The sequence below is a fragment of the Budorcas taxicolor genome, chromosome 17, assembly GCF_023091745.1.
Source record: "Budorcas taxicolor isolate Tak-1 chromosome 17, Takin1.1, whole genome shotgun sequence".
Lineage (NCBI taxonomy): Eukaryota > Metazoa > Chordata > Mammalia > Artiodactyla > Bovidae > Budorcas > Budorcas taxicolor.
The window spans coordinates 61,163,600-61,188,061 of record NC_068926.1 but is presented as its reverse complement, the minus strand read 5'-3'; the positions used below and the strand labels follow the sequence as shown (position 1 = coordinate 61,188,061).

Here is a 24,462-nt window from a genome sequence, read left to right as displayed (position 1 = left end):
AGAGAAAAAAAAAAAGTTGGGAGGAAGAGTGCTACGGCAAGGTCTGAGTAGGCAAAGGAGGGTGCCTGTCCCCTTTAAGATGGCCCCGCCCTTCACGTCCCGCCCCCAGGGCACCGCCCACTCGGAAAGGCTGGGCCCAAGCCCCGCCGCCTGCCGTATCCAGCCCGCCCCAGCTCGCCCAGGCCCCGCCCTCCGCAGAGGAGTGCTGTCACGTGAGCCGGGCTGCGGCGCCCAGCTCCGCGCCGTCATGGTGGCCCCGATGTATGGCTCCCCGGGCGGCCGCCTGGCCCGGGCAGTGACGCGGGCGCTGGCGCTGGCCCTGGTGCTGGCCCTGCTGGTCGGGCTGTTCCTGAGCGGCCTGACCGGCGCGATCCCGACCCCGAGGGGCCAACGGGGACGGGGGATGCCGGTTCCGCCCGCCTCCCGCTGCCGCTCGCTGCTCCTGGACCCCGAGACGGGCCAGCTGAGCCTGGTGGATGGCCGCCACCCTGACGCCGTAGCCTGGGCCAACCTTACCAACGCCATCCGCGAGACCGGGTAAGGGTTAGCCGGATCTCGCGCGTGCCGGCGGGGGAAGGGAGTTGCGTGGGCGCCGGGCCTCGCCGGCCCCTAGGACCGGCCTCTTGCCGGTGACAGAGTCCCATCCTTGTCTCCCTGCGGGCCAGTTTCCCTCCTCTGAGGCTGCAGCGCGGTGGTTGGGTGGGGCCAGTGCAGCCTACCTCAGCTCACCGGGGCCAGTCTGCCTTCTGCCAGGGATGAGAGGACCTCTGTTTCCCTGGCGACACAGTAATCCCCACATAGGCCAGCACTTTCCTCCTCCAACCCCGGTCTCACTCCCAGGGACCGGAGGGATAGTACTACCTCTCCAGGAGAAATTCTCACTTCCTTGGTTGTAGATTACCCTGTGGGTGCCAGCCCCACCTGCCTCCTTTCTGGAACCAGAGCAGCAGGACTGAGCTTGGATTCCAGGCCAGTCTGAAAACAGAGAGTCCCCGAATTCACAAAGACCCAGATGGTATCCTTGCTTGGCTTCTGCTCCCCGCTTCCCTCCTCTCTCCTGGTCCAGGGGAAAGTCGCTTGTCCAGATGCTCAGTATGGAGCCAAGGACTCCGTCTTTGGCAGTCACCGTCACTGTCCTTGTCACTGGGCTCTGGGCTGTCATTCTGATGTCTGGCTCTTACCTAACTCCTCTGCCTGTCTGGGCTCTCATTTCCCCATCTTGTGGCTTGGAATTTGAGGATATGCTCTGCCTGGGAAGTTGGGCGGTGCCTTTCTCAGGCCTTGTACCAGGGCTTGTGCCCATTCATTCATTCACTCACTCACCTGGTGTGCTTGGCCATGGGGACACAGAGTTGAGGGGCCCCCCATTCAGTGGGGGAAACTGTGAGGAGGGAAAATCCTGGAAGTGGGGAACATCTGCCTCCTAGGCTTGTCAGCATGGCCCAGGCCCAGGACCCAGGCTGTGTGGAAGGTCTTAGGGAACCCTGTGTGTCCCTAAGGACACTATCCCATCCTGGACTCATCCAGTTTGCTGGCATGCATTCATTCCTGCAGGTGTTGGGGAGACACAGGACACTGAGGACACCCCAGTTCTGGGGCTTTGTGGCACTTGGGAGGGTGTTAGATAGACAGATAGACCTGAGATTGTGGGAAGAGGTTTTACTGCAGACACAGGAGCTGAGTGGGGCTAATCTGAGAGGGGTCCCAGGGAGAGGAAGCCACAGGGTGGGCTGGCATCCACAAAGGAAACCAGAACTCTCTGAGATATGACTCTAGAATCTGGTGACCCAGTCTTTGCTGACTCATATATTTTTGGCTCTGCTTAGCAGAGCTAACTGGAGAAGGAAGGCAATGGCAGTACTCTTGCCTGGAAAATCCCATGGACGGAGGAGCCTGGTAGGCTGCAGTCTGTGGGGTCGCTAAGAGTCGGACATGACTGAGCGACTTCACTTTGACTTTTCACTTTCATGCATTTGGAGAAAGAAATGGCAACCCACTCCAGCGTTCTTGCCTGGAGAATCCCAGGGACGGGGGAGCCTGGTGGGCTGCTGTGTATGGGATTGCACAGAGTCGGACACGATTGAAGCAGCTTAGCAGCAGGAGAGCTAACGGAGAAGACACCGGCACCCCACTCCAGTACTCTTGCCTGGAAAATCCCATGGATGGAGGAGCCTGATAGGCTGTAGTCCATGGGGTCACAAAGAGTTGGACAGGACTGAGCAACTTCACTTTCACTTTTCACTTTCATGCATTGGAGAAGGAAATGGCAGCCCACTCCGGTGTTCTTGCCTGGAGAATCCCAGGGACGGAGGAGCCTGCTAGGCTGCTGTCTATGGGGTAGCATTGAGTTGGACACGACTGAAGTGACTTAGCAGCAGCAGAGCTAAGAGAGCATGACAGTCTTTGCCTGGATATCAGCTGGGAGAAGGCACAGAGGTAAGGCTCAACATGGGAGAGGGGCTTTGGCCCCAGCAGTTCCCCACTGGGCTGTGTTGCTGTTACGGAAAACAGAAAAGTGGGGAGAGGGCTCCCATGATTGTGCTGGATGGAAAGTTCTTCCAGGCTCAGCTCTGGTGCTGTGTGACTTGGGCAAATCACTTCACCTCTCTGAGCCTGTTTCCTCCCTTGAAGGTGGGGTTCGAAGGAAAATTCAGGGGGATCACAGAGTATCTCTGTTTATTTACTAAAGGAAGGAGTGAATGAAAGAGAAAAGAAATGGGTGTCTTCTGCTCCTGTTTTACAGCTGGGGAAGCTGAGAAGTGGACCCTGGTCTCTTCTACACTCCGTGCTCTCACTTCACTGATCCAGCACCTTTTCTGTCCACGCTGCCCCTTTCTTTCTGGGTCTGACGGCATTTGGGACTATGATGGAGGGAAAACTGCATGGGAAGCCCCCATTTTATAAGCTGGAAAACTGAAGCCCTCAGACACCCTCTTTTGTTTTTTTGGGGGGGGCTGTGCTCTGCAGCTTGTCGGATCTCAGTTCCTGGACCAAGGATTGAATCCAGGCTGTGGAAGTGAAAGCACCGAGTCTTAACCATTAGACCACCAGGGAATTCCTCCGAAAGACACTCTCTTGAGAACTCAGGAGTGAGATGTAAGAAAGACAGCTGGGGTATCCTCTTTACTAAGCAACTGAACCTCTGATCTGGGGTCGACTGACTTGTCTCAATTTTTGGAGAGTGGAAATCATGATTTGACTCTTCTGTTCGCCTAGAATTGACTTCTTTCCCTCCTCTCTCTCCCTGAGTTTTCACTAGATGCTGGAATTTTCAGAATAACTTACATGGTCCCTTCACCCATAATCTTTCCTCTTTCAGTTGTACTGTATCTGACTGGACTGACAGTCCCCATGAAGCCTGAAACATTTAGGGCTTGACACTTGGCAGATCAGAGATGCCCCCAGAGGCAGTGCCTGCCCCAGCCTGGCTCTGGCTTTGGTCCTGGGGAGGCCGACCCCCTCCAACCTTACCTTTTCTGACCTGATCCCCCCCAACCAGCTGTTTGATCTAAATTGCCTTCAAGTTGAGAGAGGAAGTAAATACCAATAAGAGGGAATTAACCTAATAGGAAGCTGGGAAACAACCCAGATCTACCACCCAACAAGCAGAAACACAGCCTAGTAAAATGGCTAATTATCACCCAACTCTTTTTAAAAAATTTTTATTGAAGTATAGTTGATTTACAATGTTGTGTTAGTTTTAAGTATATAGCAAATTGAATCCATTATACATGTACATATATCCACTCTTTTTTTTCCTCAAGATTCTTTTCCCACAGAGGCCTTTAAAGAGTATTGAATAGAGTTTCTTGTGCTTAACAGCAGGTTCTTATTAGTTATCCAACTGTTTCTGTGAAAAGTCACAAAAGATCAACTTTACATGTAAATGGAAAAGGAGTGATAGACACAGATAAGGCAGGACATCCCACATAGTAGAGGACGTCCAGGGCACACTATACGCTGAAACAGCAGTGATGGGGAAGGGAGATCTGTGACCTGCTCGTGTCCCGGGCCTCCCTGGTAGCTCAGTGGTAAAGAATCCGTCTGCCAGTGCAGGAGACATGGGTTCAATCCCTGGGTTGGGAAGGTCCCCTGGAGGAGGAAATGACAACCCACTCCAGTATTCTTGCCTGGGAAATCATGGACAGAAGAGCCTGGTAGGGTACAGTCCATGGGGTTGCAAAAGAGTCAGACACGACTGGGCAACCGAGCATGCACACATGCTCATTTCACAAGAATGGTCTGGCTCTTCTCAAATGTGGCCTCTTCATTAAACCCTGGCGTCATCTCAGACGTATTTGTTGCCCCTGACATGAAATCACAGTGTGGGCCGTAGACTTTCCAGAAAAAAAAAAATTGAGGAAATAGATGCAGTGCAGCTGACTTTTATTTCTGTCAAACAAGTACATTAGAAACAAACCAGAACAATATTTATCGATCTCTTCCCTTTTCATCTTCTAAAGTGATCAGCTATTTTAGAACCAAACAAGCAGAAAGGCCATGATCTCTGAATCAAGAATAGTCTAATGGGAACATTTTTCTTTAGAAACACTCTCTTCTCAGTAGTTTGCTTTTTGTTGTTATTGTTGTGTTTTTGTTTTTCTGTCCAGGAACTGGGATAGTATCTCAAACTTGTCAGCCAGCATGGCAGTGAGGGGTTCCAGAAGTCATTTGCTAATGTCCAAACCTTCCCATTTTACAGATGGGAAAACTGAGGCTGAAAAAGTACGAAGGTTTGGTTTGCAGCAAGGTTTCGGGTTTAACAGTAGAGAGATCTAGGTTCAGATCTTTACCTGGACACTTACTACAGGTGATCAAGAGCAGCTGACTCACTTTCGTGGTGAGAATGGTGACAGCCTTGCAAGGTTCTGGAAAAGAGTCATTTGATAAGGGCTTAAGGCCTGAAGCAACAGAGGGATCCTCAGAGATCAGCCTCAGGGGCTTCAGCACCGAAATCCTCTCGGAACGAAGGTCTTTCCAAGGTGTTCTGGAAAGACAGGCTGAAACCCACCTGACCAGGTTTTTTGAGGACTCCGGTGAAGTAAATAAACTTTGCCATCCAAATGGAATCGCCCTGGTCGCCCTTTGGAATAAGGCAGCCCGGGGAGGAGTGCAGGACAGGAGGCACCGTAATGAGGCGCTGTCTCGACTCATCCCTCGTTTGCAGCACCTGCCTCGCCGGGAGTGGGTTATTACTGCCCGCTCATTCCTTTCCTGTTCATCCAGCTTGGAAGGGTCACGCTGCTTTCTTTTATATTTTTGTACTTAGTTATTAGGTTAATAGTTCATAGTGCTTAACTGTTCTGGGCTTCGCAGGTGGCGCTAGTGGTAAGGAATCCACCTGCCAGTGCGGGAGATGCAAGAGATGTGGGTTTGATCCCTGGGCTGGGAAGATCCCCTGGAGAAGGAAATGGCAACCTGCTCCAGTATTGCCTGTAAAATCCTATGGAGAGGGGTGCCTGGTGGACTAGAGTCCATGGGGTTGCAAACAGTCGGACATGACTGAGCTCACACTTAACTATTCATGGTAAAAAAATTCTAGCAGTTTAGAAAGGTGAGATGGGATGTGGAAGATAAACTGTGCCTCCATTCTTTCTTTTTATATATAAAACCACTGTGAGTTCTTTCTTCCAGAATTTTCTGTGCCTAACAGGCCTAAACATATATACATACATGTGTGTGTACTGGTGTGTGTCTCTGTGTGTGTGTGTAATGTGTGTGTACTGGTGTGTGTCTCTCTCTGTGTGTAACGTGTGTGTACTGGTATGTGTCTCTCTGTGTGTATAACATGTGTATGTGTACTGGTGTGTGTCTGTGTGTGTGTAATGTGTGTGTGTACTGGTGTGTGTCTCTCTGTGTGTAACGTGTGTGTACTTGTGTGCGTCTCTCTGTGTGTAACGTGTGTGTACTTGTGTATGTAACGTGTGTGTACTGGTGTGTGTCTCTGTGTGTGTGTAACCTGTGTGTACTGGTGTGTGTCTCTGTGTGTGTGTAACATGTGTGTGTACTGGTGTGTGTCTGTGTGTGTAACGTGTGTGTGTAACGTGTGTGTACTTGTGTGTGTCTCTCTGTGTGTAACGTGTATGTGTACTGGTGTGTGTCTCTGTGTAACGTGTGTGTACTGGTGTGTGTCTCTGTGTGTGTAACGTGTGTGTACTGGTGTGTGTCTCTGTGTGTGTACTTGTGTGTGTCTGTGTGTGTGTGTAACGTGTGTGTCTCTGTGTGTGTAACATGTGTGTCTGTGTGTGTAACGTGTGTGTACTGGTGTCTGTGTGTGTAACGTGTGTGTACTGGTGTGTGTCTCTCTGTGTGTGTAATGCTTTTGAACATGAGGTAATCCTGAATCTACCATTTGTCCTTCTCTAATCCTGTAGTGTCTGACACCTCCTTACACACGGCAGCCTGTCACGAGGTTCCCTACGCCCACTGCATCTATGGGTAGGTTATTGTGTTAGGCCCCTAACACCAGATGTTTCGAGAAGGTCCAGGTTTCTCCAGCTCTACTCAGAAATGCCAGGGATTTTCCTGGTGATCCAGTGGTTAAGACTCTGAGCTTCTACTGCAGAGGGCACGAGTTCTATCCCTGATTGGGGAACTAAGATCCTGCAAGCCAAGCAGTACAGCCAGAAGAAAACAAAAAAAAAGGGTTGCTGTGAACAAGGACCCTCCTACGCCTCCATAAGGGCTGTGAGAGTCCGGGCCACAGGGTGAGTTCTCAGCCACTGCCTGAGTCTGCGGACTCGGCACCATGGCCTTAACTGAGCCTGCTGCCCGCCAGAGAGCTTTTAAGGAGGGGCTCTCTGGAGGAAGGCCACTGACCTTTCAGTTATCACCAAGACTTAGCATCTGAACAGCTTTTTTGGTTTTAGGTAATTTGTATACATTCTCTCTTGATTCCCTGTGATTTTTTTTTTTTTTTTTTGCGGGGGGTCATAAGTAAATCTACATATTGGGCTCTGTTTGAAATTTCTTCCCACCACCAAATCTACTGGAGTTCTCTTCTGGCACCTGCCATGACAACCCTCTGAAGTGGGAGTCACTTTGCCCATTTTACAGGTGAGAAAACCGAGGCCCAGAGAGGGCAATTTGCCCAAAGGTACACAGTCAGTAACAGACAGACCTGGGGATTCAAAGTCACCCTGAGGGAGCCACAAGCCCAGGCTCTCTTTGTTTTCTGCTCTCCTTGAAATTTAAGACCTTTCTTCTAGGCTCTTGTGTTTTCCTGTCCTTATCTGAGATTCTATGTGAGCCATGACCTGGAAGTCCATGGCTCTCATATTCCTTTGGTAAGAACTGACCCCTTCACCTTTAAGGACTAAACAGTTGCCCACAAAACTCAGTTACGTTACAGACTCAGAGCACATGCTCTGCACTGCTAGTCTCAGCTCCTTCACATACTTGCTGTGTGACTTTGGGCAAGTGGCTTCACCTCTCTGAGCCTCGGGCCCCACAGCTGTACATGTTCAAAGAATTTAGAGCGAGAAGTAAACATGTGATGTGCTTAGCACTGGGAGTTGTTATCCACTGGGTCAGGGCCCCATCACACGTCCCCAGAGCTCCATTTTATCTTGCGGCTCAATTTCTTTGCTTTGGAACTTCCAGAGCTTGCCCTTCTTTCTTTTACTTTCCCTCTCCTCCCTCTGACCCCCTTCTTCCTGCAAGCTCCTACTTAAACTTCAAAACCCGGAGCAACTATCACCTCTTCTGAGAAGCCTTCCTAGATTTTACTCAGTAGCAGCAGGAGTGTACCTCCTCAGGGGATCCTTTTCTCGTCACAGCAGTTGCATTCATTCTCGTATGCCCTTTGTGTCCAGCTCCCATAGGTGGTCCCAGAAGCTTGATTGGCGAAACTTTGGGGTGTGAGTGTTCGATAGTCATTATCTCTGCTGTATCTTCTCTAGGGCAGAGATGTTCTTGTCCTGGAGCTCTTTGGTGGCTTTGTAGCCAACTCTCCATGGGACAGCCCTGGCTCAGCCTGGCTCTCCTGTCATGTAACTTCTTCAAGGTTTCACCGGTGTCTTCTGTCGCCCTCATTTTCTTAAAAGAAATTACCTTCACAAATGTTTTCCTTAGTTACAGAAGTTACCTGGGTGAATATTTCTCTGTCCTTGGAGCAAGGATGAAATCCAGAACCATAAAGGAAAGATAGGACAAATCTGAAAACCACTCCATGGCAAAAAAAAGGAAAAACCTATTAAAATACAGGCATTTTCCATATCAGTGACAAGCCAGTGGGCTAATATGTATAGAGAGAATTTCACCAAATGAGACGTCCACACGCTGCAACTAGAGAAAGCCCACTGCAGCAATGAGACCCAGCGATGCCAAAAATAAATAAATAAATGAATTTTAAAAATTAAAAAGATATGGAAATGACTAGAACAGTGCCTGGCGCAGAGGAAACCCTCACTAGGGAGCGGCTGGTATTACGGAGGCGGGGCGGGAAGCAAGGGTTAGTTCAGCTCTGTTTGTCAGCATCTGTTAAAAATAAAAGTCCAAGTATCCTTTGACCCAGCAGTTCTGTTTTTAGGGACTCATCCTGAGACGTGCATGGAGACAGACCGACAGACGTCCATGTGAATGGCAGTTTGCCACTGAGTTACCTGTGGTTTAAAGCTGCAGACAGCCGCAAGCCGAGCTGAGCACCCCTTTCACACTCGCCCCCTCGCTGACCAGGTGTCCCCCTCTCCTACCTCTGCAGGTGGGCCTTTCTGGAGCTGCACACGAACGGCCGCTTCAATGACAGCCTGCAGGCCTACGCCGCGGGCGTGGTGGAGGCAGCTGTGTCCGAGGAGGTAAGGGCCTGGTTGGTCGGGGAACCTGGGACTCCCCCCACCCAGCAAGCGTGTTCCCTAGAGAGCTTCGGAGGGGTCTGAGATGTGTGTAGGGGGCTCTCCCCCACCCCCAACCTTCCATCCAGTTGGGAAGAAAAGGCTCACCTGTTTTTGTTAAACATTTACCCTGGGTACTCCTTGATACATGTGAAAACACAACGCGTTTTCAAGTTACAAAGCTTAATAATAAAATAAACGCCCAAACTAAACCCTAGAATGTTGCTGCTGCTACTGCTGCTGCTAAGTCACTTCAGTTTTGTCCGACTCTGTGCGACCCCATAGACTGCAGCCCACCAGGCTCCCCCGTCCCTGGGATTCTCCAGGCAAGAACACTGGAGTGGGTTGCCATTTCCTTCTCCAATGCATGAAAGTGAAAAGGGAAAGTGAAGTCGCTCAGTCGTGTCCAACTCTTCACGATCCCATGGACTACAGCCTACCAGGCTCCTCCATCCATGGGATTTTCCAGGCAAGAGTACTGGAGTGGGGTGCCATTGCCTTCTCTGCCCTGGAATGTTACTAATATTAATTGAAATCCCCTTCTCAACACCATTCCCCTGCCTCCCCTAGCCCAGAGACACACACCAAACTACACGGGGTGGCTGCCATGCCCATTCCCTTTCATTCCTTCATTCATTTTTATTGAGATAGAATTCACATGCCATAAAATTCACCATTTTAAAATGTGTACACTCCAGTGGTTTTTACTATATTCATAAGGTTGCACGACCACCACCACTATCTAATTCCAGAACATTCTCATCACCCCAGGAAGAAACCCCATACCCGTTAGCACTCACTTCCCTTTCCACCCTTCCACCCAGCCCCTGGCCACCGCTAATCTGCTTTCTGTCTCTACGGATTGGCTTATTCTGGACAATTCCTATGGGAGAGATCATACAGTATGTGGCCTTGTGTGACTGGCTTCTTTCACTTGTTTTCAAGTTTCCTCCATGTTTTAGTGTGTGTTAGAACTTTATTCCTTTTTATGGCCGAATAATATCGCATCTTAGGGATAGACAGTTTTATTTATCCATTCATCAGTGAGTGGAACGAGTTATTTCCACTTCCTTCCTTGGGTTAAACTGACTTTACTACATTTGATGAAGCTGTAAACAAGCTTTTGTGTTGCTTTAACTGCCTTGGGGCTGTTTAAAAGCGGTAGTCACACCTTTCAGAAGGCACTGGGAATGGGTGAGGCTGTGGTATGCCAGCCGTGCTCCCACAGGGTGCGTGGGGGTGTGATACCCCTGCTGGACAAAAAGTCGGTGTTGGCTTGTAGAGCTGAACGCTCATGTCCCGCTCATGTCCCTTAGGACCCAGTGGCCCCGCTCCTCAGGCGTGTACCCTAGAGGTGACCCGAGGATGCGCGTGCGGGGTTCAGAGCCGCCTCCGAGGCGGGAACACTCAAATGCCACCTGCAGGTAGCCCCCGGGCAACCGGCTTGCGGTACCAAACACAGTGCAGGATGACAGAGCCGTGAAAATGAACGTGCAGCGTGCTGGGTCTGAGACGCATAGTGGTGAGGGGTCCGAGCACATCACAGGAGACGGGATACGGCCCGACAGCCTTCTGTAAACTCCCTCTCCTCTTTCTGACCCCCAGTTGCAGTTGAGGTGCCCTCCTGGGACCTTGATGTCTGGGGAGAGGTCAGACACTGGGTCAGGCCCTCGTGGTTTGGGGTGCCCAGTGGTAAATGAGGCGTGATTCCATCTCTCATGGTCCTCGTAGCCTGAGCCACGAACACGGAGGCAAGGCCCAAAGTGGTTCTCACGTGAGGAACCCCAGACACACATGCCAGGCTCTTTGCCCACGTTATCTCCCTGAGCTTGCACACCAGCCCCCAAGGGAGGCTCTGGATCAGCTGGGGTGGCGGAGGCCACTGGGGTCATGTGGGCTCTGGTCCTCCAGCCCGGCCCAGGCTAGTTCATGTGGCAGTGGAGGGCAGGGACCTGGCACAAGATTCTCTTGCCAAGTTCACGGTTGTGTCCTCAGTGAGGCAGGACATAGTAGGTGCTCAACAAAATTGGTCATTGACTGACTAACCACATGTATAGATTGTGGTGAGGGCGGGGGTCCTCAGTAGCAAAAGAGGTGTCATCTAGGACAGATGGTGAATGCTGAAGCCTTTCAGAAGAGGGAGGCGGCCAGGGGCATTGGGCCCTGTTGGGAGGGAGTAAGAGCTGGCTGGGTGAGAAGGGCCCTGGGGAACAGAAGCCGGCATGGGCGAAGGTGCAGGGGTGTCCCCACCAGGGCTTCTGGACTCTCTGGAGACCTGGATGGGAGTGGGGCCTCTGAGCCTGAGTAGGGGCCAGGGGGGTCCTCAGGGAAGAGAGCAGCCCTGCTGCCCCACCCCTGCCCTTGCCCACCTCACCACTCCCCCGCCCCCAGCTCATCTACATGCACTGGATGAACACAGTGGTGAATTACTGCGGCCCCTTCGAATATGAAGTCGGTTACTGCGAGAGGCTCAAGAACTTCCTAGAGGCCAACCTGGAGTGGATGCAGAAGGAGATGGAGCTGAACAATGGCTCTGCTTACTGGCACCAGGTGGGTGCAGCCCCCACGCTCGGAGGGCTGGGGCGGCAGGTTGGGTCAGCTTCAGGGACCTGCTGCCACTGCAGCTGCCCCTGTTCCACTGGCCAACCTGTCTCCCACTCCTATCAGCCAGCCCTGTCTTCCTCCCTCCATCCCCCACCCACCCACCCACCCATCTGCCTCCCCGTCCATTCTCACATCTCTCCAATCTTCCCTCCCTCCATGTCCACCCTTCCCTTTCTGCCTCCTACACATCCATCTCTCCACCCACCCACCCATCTCTCCATCCACCCCACCGACGCCCCCACCCGTCTCTCCATCCACCCCCCCACCCACCCGTCTCTCCACCCACCCCCCCCACCCACCCGTCTCTCCATCCACACCCCCCACCCACCCACCCCTCCACCTGCCCACCCATTCTTCCATCTGTCCATCCATTTACGCATCCATGCATCTGGTTTGTCCGCCCAGCTCATCTGTCCACCCTCCACAAGCCTGTCCATCTTTCACTCTCTTCTTATTCATCCATCTGTCACCTACCTGCCCATCTTAGCCCGGTCGTCAAGATCTTCTGTCCACCCACCTTATTGCTATATCCTGTTTGGTTACCTGTCGAGGTTCATCATCTGCCTGTCTGTCCATCTGCCCTCCTTCTACCTGTCTAGCCATCTTGCTGACTGACCACCTTCCCTGCTTCATTCCTCATCTTTCTGATCAGAGTCTCGGCACGCATGTCTGTCCATCTGTTGGTCCATCCCCTCTGCTCTCTCTCGGCTCTTCATAAATCTCACCAGGGGCTGCCCTGTTTTTCCAGGGTGATGCCGCAGCCCATAATGTGGCCTGAGAAGCCCGCGACACCCTCTCCCTCCCCAGCCTCACCGCCTGTCGACCTTGATCTGTGCTCTGGCCTCCTCCCAGTTCCAGGAACGAGATGTTCTACCTCTTGCCTTGGGGCTTTAGAAAGTGCTGTTGCTTCTGCCTGGAACACTCTCCTTCCTCCCCCTCTGTCTGGCGCCCCCCACCACTCCTCACGGCCGCCTGCCCTCTCTGCACTTCCTGGTAGCACTCTTACAAGGCATTCAGTGCCTGTCTCCAACCAGACTCGGGCCCCATGAGGACAGGCAAGGACCACATCCGCTTTGTCTGCTGTGCGGGCCCTAGTACCTAGCACAGGGGCTGGCGCATCGTCGGCGCTTTATAAGTGAAGGTTTGCTGCGTACTGACAGATGAGGGAACGAATCCATCCTCTCCTGTCCATCTACTTCAGCACCTGCCTGAGCGTCTGTCCTTCTCTCCACTCTCCTGTCCATCTAGATGATTGCCTTTCTCTCCGTCCTCTTGTTTACCTCAGCAGCCACCATCCGTCTATCAGTCCTGCCCGTCCATCCATCTGTCCTTCTGTCCATCTGTCTTACAGATGCTTGCTAAGTGCCTGGTGTATGTCCAGCCCAGGCCAAGGCCCCATGGGGGACCCAGTGATGTACTCCATGGTTACAGGACAATGGCAGTGACTGGGGAGAAGTCAGCCACATGAGACCAGTGCCCTGAGCCAGCAGCATAGCCAGTAACGAAACTCAGAACAGGGAGCAGTCCACAGTGGGCCAGGGCAGGCTGGGAGGCTTCCTGGAGGAGGTGGCTTTGAGCTGGGCCCTTATGGGGGGTGATTTGGGGTTGGCACAGAATGGAGACATGCAGTTAGGTGATGGCAGGAGGGTGCTTAGCTTGGAGGGGTGGCTGTGGTTAACCATTGCAGGAGTAGGTGTGAGCCTGGGGGAGAGGCCTCACACTCCCTCTGCCCCCACCCCTTTCCCCCCACCAGGTGCGGCTGACCCTCCTGCAGCTGAAGGGCCTGGAGGACAGCTATGAAGGCAGTGTGGCCTTTCCAACTGGGAAGTTCACCATCAAACCCTTGGGGTTCCTGTAAGTGCCACCCCCAGAGTGCATAGGGCAGGGGAGAGGGCTATGCGCCTTGCAGTCAGACTGGCCTGGGTTCCAGTACCAGCCCTGCCACTTCCTGGCTACATGGCCTTGGACCGGTTGCCAGATCTCCCAGTACCTCAGCTTCCTCCTCTGTGAAATGGGTACATAATGCAGGTGTGGTAGCCCTCCAGCACCCTGGCCCTCCACAGCCTGTTGCAGATCTCTGGGGACCTTGAAGACTTAGAGGTGGCCCTGAATAAGAGCAAGACCAACCATGCTATGGGCTCTGGCTCCTGTTCTGCCCTCATCAAACTGCTGCCTGGCCAGAGTGATCTCCTGGTCGCCCACAACACCTGGCACTCCTACCAGTACATGCTGCGCGTCATGAAGAAGTACTGGTTCCAGTTCAGAGAAGGGCCCCAAGGTGGGTAGACGTGGGTGGATCTCTGTGTGTGGGCGTGTCTGTCGGTACACAGTGTGCACAGGGCTAGGAGGTGTGGGTCTTGGCCCTATATACACTGGGGTCACTGTAAGGCCACACTAAGAGTTCATGTTATTGTTAACTTGTTTATTTCCTTTTAATTTTTATCTCACAAAGTGTATCATCAGCAAGATACTGCTGCATAACAATTCACCCCAAATTTAAAACAAAGGCTTAAAATAGCAATTTTTTTTCGCTCACAATGTCTGTGGGTGTCTGTGGGTCAACTGCGTGGTTTTGTTATTCTGAACCAAGCCTCCTGACCTTGGCCAGGCTCACCAGTGCTTCTGTATTCAGCTGGGGTGGGCTGGCTGACCTAGGATGGCCTCATCTGCATGTCTGGGGGTTGCTGTCAGGTGGGATAACGTGATAGCTAGGCTACACGGTCATTTGTCCTCCCACAGGCTAGCTCAGGCTTGTTCCAGTGACATCTGGGCGGGGAAGTGTGGAAGGCCTCTTGAGGGCCCACTGAAACTGGCACAATATTCTGGTGCACAAAGCAAGTCAAGTGACCAGTTCAGGTTCAAGAAGTGGGGAAATAGGGACTTCCCTGGTGGTCCAGTGGTTAGACTTCACCTGCCAATGCAGGGGATGAGGGTTGATCCCTGATCGGGCAGCTGAGATCCCACATGCCTGGAGGCCACAAAACCAGAACATAAACAGCAGAAGCAATATTGTAACAAATTCAGTATAGACTTTAAAAATGATCTACATCAAAAAGCAATCTTAAAAAAAAACAACAACCAGCGTAAGTCATACACGAATGTTATAGAAAATTGGAAAACACGGCAAAACGATACACACACAGTAAAAGTCATTGGAACACTCCGCAGCCCACAGGGGATCATTTCTGTGAAGACTTAGTTACTTTGTTTTCCCGGACTTTTAAATAAAATGTACCTCATCGTTCCATTTGTTTATACTAGTAATGTGTCAGTGCGATCTGACTGCCACAAATTCCAGCACTAGAGATGGAGAAATACATCTCCCTTGATGCCCTCCTCCCATATTCCAGACCTCTAGATTTGGGGGGATGCATTTATATGTGTGCATCTATGGACCTCCTAAAAACGAATAGACTTGAGACTGTCCTGGTGGTCCCATGGCTAAGACTCTGTGCTCCCAGGGCAGGGGGCCCGGGTTCGATCCCTGGTGGGGGAACTAGGTCTTACTTACATACCACAATAGGGAGACGTTGATCAGAGAGGACCAACTCTCAGTTAGAAGACAGGTAAGATTTTTAAAGTCTACTTCCCCTGAAGCACACCGTGGTGACTGTGGTTAACAACACAGTATTGTATACTTGAAACCTGCCAAGACAGCAGACCTTAAGTGTTTTCACCACACGCACACAAGGGTAGCCGTGTGAAGTGATGGACGTGTAAATTAGGTGATGGTGGCCATCCTTTCACGGTGTCTACATCTGTCCCAACATCACCGAGTGCAATCTTAAGCACAATTTTTATTTGTCCTTGGTGAAGCAGGGGATAACCACCCCCCCCCCGCAAAAAAAGAAAAAACAAAAAAACAGAGTGTGTACTCTGAGACTTCTGGGTATTTGCTCTCTGAATTATCTTTTTTTGTGGTAGATTTTTGCAATTAAAAAGGAAAGCCAAAAAAGGTATAATAATTGAAAAATTATGTATCCATTTTGCTACTAGCTTTTATACCAATGGCCTGGTTTGCTAAGTCTCAGAAAGAATGGAGTGGGGGGCTTCCTCTGATGCCCCCGAGTCTTGTTGGGTGGCGGTGCGGGGGTCCCCATATGGACTTGTCTGACCAGCCCCCACACCGCCCTCTTTCCGGCTCACTCTCGCCCTTGCAGCGGAATCCGCCCGGGCTCCTGGCAACAAGGTGATCTTCTCATCCTACCCTGGTACCATTTTCTCCTGTGATGACTTCTACATCCTTGGCAGTGGGCTGGTGAGTCATCTTCTGTGTTACCTTTCTCCTCCCCCGGGCAGCTTCTCACCTGGCAGCTCGGGTGCAGCAGGTGGACAGCCCCCACCCCCAACCCCGGGGTGAGTCCGTCCTCCACCAGGGGGTGCTCTCAGAAAATGGAGATCCCAGGCCCCAGACCCTGCGGTTGACGGGGACCTCTGCATTGTCACCCAGCTCTTGGGAAATTGTTGGTCTGGGCCCTTTAAAAATATCCTTTGCCCCAGTGACCTTGTTTTGTGTTTACATATTTAGGAAAAGCCATTTCTCTCTCCACCGTGACTCTGCTGTTTCTTGTTCTGCTTTTCCTCTTGTTTTTCACAAAGCCCCCTCTAAACCTGGCCGGGTTCTCTGCATAAGTGTTGTTTATACCAGTGTGTTGTTTTTATCCTTTTTCCTGGCTGGGTGCCAGACTCTCAGAAATCTGTTCCTGGCACCCCTGGTGGATTTCAGCAAGCCCTGTGGTCACCAGGGCAACACTGCAGAGGAGGAAAAAACATCCCTTAAAAAACAGACTAGATGCAGAAGACACCAGTTCCTGGGGAGGGGGATGGAAGGCCTTTTTTGTTTCTATTAGTCTATGAGAGGAGCAGGGCATTTAGTCCCCTTAGATGTGGGAACAAGCCTGAGAGGGGCCAAGCAGTGGGTGGGGGGGCCCCCTTGCTGTGGTCTGGGGCTGGGAAAGCAGGAGTGAAGCCTGGGGAAGGACAGTGGATCCTTGCAGGATTGATCCCGGTTTGATTCTGTTACCTGGAAAGTGTCCAAATGGGAAATTTACCTTCTGTTGGGGTTCTTAACTGTTTCTGTGCCACGGGCTCCTTTGGCCGCCTGGGGAGCTGTTGAACCCCTTCTTAGAATAATACTTTTAAATGCATAAACCAATATACAGGGTTATAAAGGAGACCAGTTACATTGTCATGCGTTTATCGAAATAGTATTTAAGTAAGCTTTTAATATACAGGCATACCTCGTTTTACTGCACTCTGCAGATACTGTGATTTTTACAAATTGAAGGTTGTTAACAACCCTGCACGTCTATCAACACCGTTTTCCCACCAGCATTCATTCATTTTGTATCTCTGTGTCACATTTTGGTAGTTCTCGCAATATTTTTCATTTTTTCATTATTATTGTATTCGTTACGGTGATCTGTGATCAGTGATCTTTAATATGACTATTGTAATCATTTTTTTTGTTTGTATTGTTTTTTTCTTTTCTGTTTTAAAATTAAGATATGTACATTGTTTTTTAAGATAATACTGTTGCACATTTATACTAGACTATAGATTAGAGAGTATAGATGAGATAGCATTTGTTCAGTTTGTACCTCTGTGTCACATTTTGGTAATCCTTGCAACAGTTTTATTTTTTTCACTATTATTATTTTCATTGCAATGATCTATGATCAGTGATCTTCAATGTGCCTGTTGGAATCAGTTTGGTATTTTTTTCATTTCAGTTTTTAAATTAGGGTATGCACATTGTTTTTTAAGACATGATACTATTGCACATTTATAATAGATTTATAGTAGATTGCACACTTAGAGTAAATTATATAGATTATAGTATAGTGGAAAGGCTTCCCAGGTGGCTCAGTGGTAAAGAATCCGCTTGCCAATGCAGGAGACACAAGTTCAATCCCTGGGTCAAGAAGATCCTCTGGAGAAGGGCATGGCAACCCACTCCAGTATCCTTACCTGGACATAGGAGCCTGGCAGGCTGCAGTCCATGGGGTCACAAAGAGTTGGACTTGACTGAGCAACTGAGCACACACACACACACACACACACACACACTCACACACACACACACACGGTATGGTGGAGTTGGACTTGACTGAGCAACTGAGCGCACACACACACGCGCGCGCGCACACACACGGTAGGGTGGAAACAACTTCTTTATGAGCTGGGAAATAAAAATTCATGTGATTTGCTTCCTTTCAATATTCGCTTCCTTACGGTGGCCTGCAGTGTCTCTGGGGTCTGCCGGTAGGTGCTGCTTTATTAGCATGTTAAATAAGAAACTGGTTGCAGGTGGGCCACCTGCCGTAATTTGGAAGGCACAAGGAGCATAAACGATCTGAGTTGTGTGCAGTCTTGTCGCATGGTGGGAAAACATCCATGACCTCTTGGTGACCGTCTCAAGTACCGCTAATAACATTGGCGTGTCACCCACGTTAGCAGTGGAAGATGCTGCGTTTCAGTTTGATGGTAGTGTAAATAAAGGTGTTCTGATTCCGCACCCATGTCTGTAGACTCCCTAAATACTGCTTCTGAGGCCAGTTTTTTTTTAAAAAAAAAGAACTAGTCAACAGTTCGGAGCCACGAATGGTGCAACAGCGCTGCCGCTAAGTGGCGGCATGCCCCAGCAGTGAGTCAGGTGACCCCTTCAGTGCAGCAGCCCCTGGTCTCTCCCACAGGTGACCCTGGAGACCACCATCGGCAACAGGAACCCGGCCCTGTGGAAGTACGTGCAGCCCAAGGGCTGCGTGCTGGAGTGGATGCGCAACGTTGTGGCCAATCGCCTGGCCTTGGACGGGGACTCCTGGGCCGACATCTTCAAGAGGTTCAACAGTGGCACGTGAGTGGGCACCGTGGCTCCCCCACCCAACCTCCCTACTAATACCCAGGACCCTGGGGGCACCTGACGTGGCACCAGGGCCACACACCCCACCCTCTTTGCAGAGTCCTCTTGTTTCATATGTGGGGAAATGGAGGCACGGGGAAGGAAAGGGTTTACCTCTCTCTCGCAGGCTCCTCCACCTGGGGAAGGCTCCCAGAGAAAGGCCAGGAGGAAACGTGGAACTTGAGAGCTCTGGGGATAGTGGGGAGGGCCGTCCAAGGAGGTGGACATGGGTGGATGGGGACCCTGTGAGCCAGAGACACCAGAATTGGATTGGACAGGGTCTTAGGATGTTGGGCAGAAGAATTAACCTTTGTTCCAATAAGTACTAGGGAGCCACAGACTTCTCCTCTGGAGAAGGTAAGCAGCATGATGAGAGTGTGAGAACAGCTGGGCGAGCCACAGTGTTCAGGTGATGGTTGAATGGCCGGACACGCCCCGAGCACCCTGGCTGCGTGATTCCTGGCTGTGTGTGGCCCACAGCAGGTGGCTGGGGCAGCAGCCCCGGGTCTGTTCAGCTCTCCCTCCTGGGGTCTGGCAGGTACAACAACCAGTGGATGATCGTGGACTACAAGGCGTTCGTCCCCGGCGGGCCCAGCCCTGGGAGAAGGGTGCTCACTGTCCTGGAGCAGATCCCGTGAGTACGCAGAAAGGGGCAGGGCACCCCAGCAGCGGGAGCCACCTTGGCGGGGGCCCGGAGGCCGCTGAATGTGTGTGGGAGGGGAGACCTCAGGAAGGTGAGCCTGGAGGAGAAGGCAGCCACAGCTTGGGCTCAAGATTTGGGACATAATCTACCTGTGGGCAGTGGGGAGCCTTCGGGTGTCCTTGAGCACAGCAGTGCCTGCAGGAGCCCTCTCTCTCACCGTTTGCACCCCGTTTCTCTTCCTGGTTGCAGGGGCATGGTGGTGGTGGCTGACAGGACCTCGGAGCTCTACCAGAAGACCTACTGGGCAAGCTACAACATCCCGTATGCCCTGCTTCCTGGTATTCCCCTCCCTTTGCTCAGCTCTCCATGCAGAGGAGGGGTCCTTCCCTGGTGACTCTTTCGCTCCACCAAGCAACCCACCCTGGGACTTCTCTAGCGATTCAGTGGATTAAGACTCCATGCTTCTATTGTGTGGGGTGTGGGTTCAGTCCCCTGGTTGGGGAACTAAGATCCCGCAAGCCATGTGGTGTAGCCAGCGGGGGGAAAAAGAAAAGAAAAAGTAAAATTCTTTCAAAAAAAGGAAGAAACCCACCCCACACCCCTCTTCACCAGGAAAGCCCTGACAGTTTGGGGGTATAGTTGTGAGGTGGGCATCTGTAGGGCCTCCCAGTCTGCACCCGCCGCAGGGTGGTGGGGAGTGGCCTGCCTCAGGTGCCGACCCCTGCCGTGGGCCCCCAGCCGGAGCTGCTTTAACCGGCTGCACAACCAGCACCCCTTACCCTCACGGTGCTTTTCCTAGAACAACTAGGAAAGTTGTACAACTCTGTACAGCTACCGCATGTGGTAACCACGGCTCCTATACCCATTTCACAGATGATGAAACTGAGGCCTTGAGAAAGTAACTAAAGTTCCCAAGGTTCCATAGCTGGTCAGTAGTGAGGTCAAAATTTGAACCCCACATCTCTTGGAGCCCAGACCTTTCACTTGGCCACCCCACGAGACCTCCGAGCAGCACAAACGAAAGACGTGATTATTGTTATCCTGACCGTCAGGGTTGTTGGTGGTCGTGTCCTGGCACGACTGCCCTCTCTGCCTCCCAGGCCGTGGCCGGGTAAAGTCAGCGGGGGTTGTGAGTGACCATCCTTGTCCCTGGCAGGTCCTTTGAGTCTGTGTTCAATGCCAGCGGGCTGCCGGCCCTGGTGGCCCGCTACGGGGCCTGGTTCTCCTACGATGGGAGCCCCCGGGCCCAGATCTTCCGACGGAACCACTCACTGGTGCACGACCTGGACTCCATGATGCGGCTTATGAGGTGCGAGGGGGCGACCGGGAGCCCAGAATCGTGTGGCGGAGCTTTATAGTAACTCATTTCCACCTCCCGACAAGCCAGGGGTCGGCAGAGGGTGATGCATCCGTGACAGCAGGACTGAGGCGTCGGCAGGACCTTGGACAGCCAAGGGCACAGAACGTGCCCCCGTGGTCCTCGGGGAGCATGCTCTCCCTCAGGGGATGCAGAGATCCATCCTGTACTCACAGTGACGTTGACGTGTAACAAGCACTGTCTAAACTCCAGGAAATGATGTGAAGGGTCAAAGCGGGGCCTCTAGCCTGGCCTGGAGTGGGGGCCCAGAGGGTTACCTGGAGCAAGGGATGGCAGAGCCGAGGGCTGAGTGATGGGTGTGGAGTGACCAGCCAAGGCGGGTGGGTGACGGAAGCCCAGGTGGCACATTGAATGCAGGCAGCCGGGTTAGGGGGCTGCCGCTTGGAGTCCGGTCTCCGCTCCCAGCACAACTGGTGTTTCCTCTCCTTCCATGTCCAGGTACAACGACTTCTTGCACGACCCCCTGTCACTGTGCAAAGCTTGCACCCCCAAGCCCAACGGGGAGAATGCCATCTCGGCCCGCTCTGACCTCAACCCTGCCAACGGCTCCTACCCCTTCCAGGCTCTGCACCAGCGCTCCCACGGGGGCATCGACGTGAAGGTGCCAGGCTCGGGCAGCTGTGGGTGGGGTGGTCAGAGCTGGGGGGCGCCGCAGGGCTGCCTGGGTTGGGATGACTTAGCCACCTGCCCTCCCCGCACCTGCAGGTGACCAGCACGGCCCTGGCCAAGTCCCTGCGCCTCCTGGCGGTCAGTGGCCCCACGTGGGACCAGCTGCCTCCGTTCCAGTGGAGCACCTCGCCCTTCAGTGGCATGCTGCACATGGGCCAACCTGACCTCTGGAAGTTCTCGCCCATCGAGGTCTCTTGGGACTGAGGCTCTGTCTCTGCTATGCTGCCTTCTGCCCTCGCTGACCCAGCGGGGACCACCCGACTGGCTGCCACCCTGCCCTCCCGCCTGCCTCCTCTGCAGGGGAGGGGGCATCATCGCCCTGCTGTGCCCAGATGGGGACCTGGGGCGGAGCCGGGTTCACTGTTGTCTGGGCGGCCTCCGGGGTGGGGAATGGAACCCCAGGGGGCGCGGGACTGTTTCCCCTGCCTGGGTGATGCAATCCCCATCTCCCTCTGCGTCTCTCTCCTGCTTTTTTCGCTACCATCCTTGGGTCCCAGGACCTGGTCCTGGGCCCCCAGTGGGGCCAGCAGGAGAGGCCCCAGTGCCTACATCCCAGCACTGTTCTGCCCGTGGCTCTGGAGCTTCGGCTCCAGGTCAGTGTCACTCCTCCCATCCCCATCCCAGCCCGTCCGCTCCCTGGGGTTTCTCCTCCTGGAGGACGGAAACTGGAAACCCTACAAAAAACCAAAGTTTCTGGCTACCTGTGGCAGGAGAGGCCTGAGCGTCCTGCCCTCCTCAGGGCCAAGCAGGAGTGTCAGCCCCTTGGCTCCAGCTTCGTGGCCCCCGCCCCCCAGCGCCGGCCTGCCTTGGCCTCCGGGCAGGGCCCACAGGCCCCCTGCTACCGGAACCGCACTGCAGGCTGTGCTGCCATTAAACGAGAGAGGCCGAGGCCCCTGTGCTGTGCTTCTTGGGGCGGCGGGGACGGCGGGTCGGCATCCTTTCTCTTCTCAGGTTTGAGTTCCGACCATTCACCCGTGCACCCTCCTGTTCATCCTTCTGTGTGTCTGTCTGCACAGACACTCACCTGCCAACCCACTCACCCCTCGTCTGTCCACACGGTCATCCATCCAGTCGTCCGTCCAGCTTCCACTTATCCATCCATCCACATACCCGTCTGTCATCCAGCTACCCGTCTGTCTACCCATGCATCCATCCACCCATATCTGTCCATCCACCTAGCCATGTGCTTATTAAACACCTACTTTGTTCTGGGCCCCGTTGTAGGGCTCTGTTAACCACCAAGTCCAACCCCCACCTTCCCGAGTCCTACGAGGGGTGGCGGTAGGGGAAGACAGATCAGTGCGACAGAGTCCCTCCCCATCTGATCTTACCCAGAGCCTCCACTGGAGACAAGACTGTGCCATGCCTGGGGAGAGGAAAGCACATAGCCCTGGAGTCAGAGGCCTGGGTTCGAATCCTGTCTCCAGCTCTTACTAGTTACGGTACTTAACTTCTCTGTGCCTGCATTACCTCAATTGTTAAATAGGTAATGACATGAGCAGCATTTCCCTGTGTGTGTGTGTCTGTGTGTGTGTGTGCGCACACACGCGCATGCTTTGAGGGTGAGATTCACTGCAGTGGTGGTTGTGACATTGCCCACGTGGGGCCTTACACACTCAACATGCATTCATTAGCAAGAATTTATCACGTATTTAAAACATGCCAGGCACTGTTACAAGGTCCTGGAGATACCTCATAACAGGTACCAAAAAAAAAAAAATCCCATGATGTTTACACTGGGGAGGTAGATAAATAAACACAGTGTGTATGATGTTGGTAAATGCTCTGGAAAAACTAAAGCACAGTTGAGGGGTGGGAGTGGGTTTGCTATATATATGTAGATGTGTAATTTTTTGGGGGGGCACATTGCTTGCACTCGCAGCTTGCGAGATCTTAGTTCCCCAAACAGGGATTGAAAATGTGCCCTCTGTATTAGAAACACGTGGAGTCCAAAACACTGGACTACCAGGGAATTCAACTTTTTAAAGTCCCACATATAGGTAGAAGCTGGAAAGACTCCTATTCTGGGCAGGTTTCTCTGAACGGACTGAGATTTTAGACTCTATCCCTCCAGGAACAATTCTGGGGCCAGTCAGCTGGTGATCCCCCATCCCTGCCTGCCCTTTGCTGATTCCTGTCTTCTGGATTTTTTTTTTTTAATACTTTTAATTTTGTATTGGGGTATTGTTGATTACAAACAGTGCTGTGATAGTTTCTGGTGAGCAGTGAAGGTACTCAGCCATACACATGTATCCATCCTCCCCCAAACTCCCGTCCCACCCAGGCTGCCACGTGACACTGAGCAGAGTTCCCTGTGCTGTACAGGAGGACCTTGTTGGTTATCATTTTAAATATAGCAGTGTGTGCATGTCCACGCCCCACAAACTCCCTAACTGTCCCTTCCCCCGCATCCTTCCCCTGTCTCCTGGATTTCAGGTACATGTGCTGTCTCTCCCGGCTGGAAATCAGCCTGTAGCCCTGTCACTAGGGTGGGTTTTCCCTGAGGTCTGACGGTGCCTGCTCTTTGTCAAGGTGGGGGTGGGGGCTTCCCCTCTGCAAGCCCATGTGGATCTGTGGTAACCCGAGGGGTTAGGGCGGTTCTCAAACCTGGGGCTCCAAGTGTCCCAGGGGCTGCTATAAGTGGTGCCGGGGTGTTGAGGGTGCTCCCTCCCAGGACCAAGGCAGCCCCAGCGGTTCCTCTTCTGTCTGGTTTATAGACTGGCTTCAGTGTGTGCTGTCCTTGAAGACAGGGTTTTGTGTTTGAGAGGACTGGCTTGACGTGGACCAGAGCTTAGTGTCCATCATCGGTTCACACCCCGCCCCCCCCCCCCCACGGGGCTTCCCAGGTGGCGCTAGTGGTATAAAGAACCTGCCTGCCAATGCAGGTGACATAAGAGACACAAGTTCGATCCCTGGGTTGGAAAGATCCCCTGGAGGAGAAAAAGGCAACCCACACAGGTATTCTTGCCTGGGAAATCCCATGGACACAGGAATCTGGCAGGCATCCATGGGGTTGCACAGAGTCAGACACGATTGAAGTGACGTAGCATGCAGGAACAAGGGGCTTACTACCCCACTCCTAGTGGTTCTGTGATACAATTACTCTGTTACCAGGAATAACAGAATAATTATTCTTCCCAGTAGAATGAGGCTGCCTTCCCGTCTGATTCTGCCTTCCCAGCTGGTCCTGCCTCCACTGGAGGCCAGTGTCCCATCCCAAGCCCCTCTCGTCCAGCACGGCTCTCCCTCACTGGCTCCCTGACATGCAGAGATGCCCCCTCCTGGCGCACATGCCCAGCAGGAGTTGGGGTCCTGGCCTCCATGTGGGGCCCTAGGGTTCCCAGGGGTAGGGGGCATGGAGGATGTTGAGAGCTGAGGGTGACAGCAGGCACACTGGGATGGAAGGGAGGGAGAGAGGGAGGGAGACAGTCATGAC

The 24,462-nt window shown here is 52.7% G+C and overlaps 1 protein-coding gene across 2 annotated transcripts; it reads left to right on the top strand.

The window, feature by feature from the left end:
• Positions 1–218: 218 nt before the first annotated feature.
• On the top strand, positions 219–22,590 carry PLBD2 (phospholipase B domain containing 2). 2 transcript variants are annotated; one of them, XM_052654416.1, is made up of 12 exons: positions 219–537; positions 8,702–8,795; positions 11,223–11,381; positions 13,189–13,289; positions 13,499–13,713; positions 15,596–15,693; positions 18,131–18,291; positions 18,875–18,970; positions 19,229–19,300; positions 20,136–20,288; positions 20,796–20,958; positions 21,063–22,480. In XM_052654416.1, exons 1-12 carry the CDS (start codon positions 248–250, stop codon positions 21,228–21,230), a joined length of 1,770 nt encoding a protein of 589 aa, XP_052510376.1. In that variant the 5' UTR covers positions 219–247; the 3' UTR covers positions 21,231–22,480. The 2 variants fall into 2 exon arrangements, with proteins under 2 accessions (XP_052510376.1, XP_052510377.1); XM_052654417.1 differs by lacking the exon at positions 20,136–20,288 and having other exon boundaries at positions 21,063–22,590.
• The last annotated feature ends 1,872 nt before the right edge of the window (positions 22,591–24,462 follow it).

Excerpts from the sequence above, each read along its gene's own strand:
- PLBD2 (XM_052654416.1), top strand. The coding sequence starts at position 248 with ATGGTGGCCCCGATGTATGGCTCCCCGGGCGGCCGCCTGGCCCGGGCA. Across the intron at positions 538-8,701 it reads AACGCCATCCGCGAGACCGG|GTGGGCCTTTCTGGAGCTGC; the intron begins GTAAGGGTTAGC and ends CTACCTCTGCAG. Across the intron at positions 19,301-20,135 it reads TGGGCAAGCTACAACATCCC|GTCCTTTGAGTCTGTGTTCA; the intron begins GTATGCCCTGCT and ends TGTCCCTGGCAG.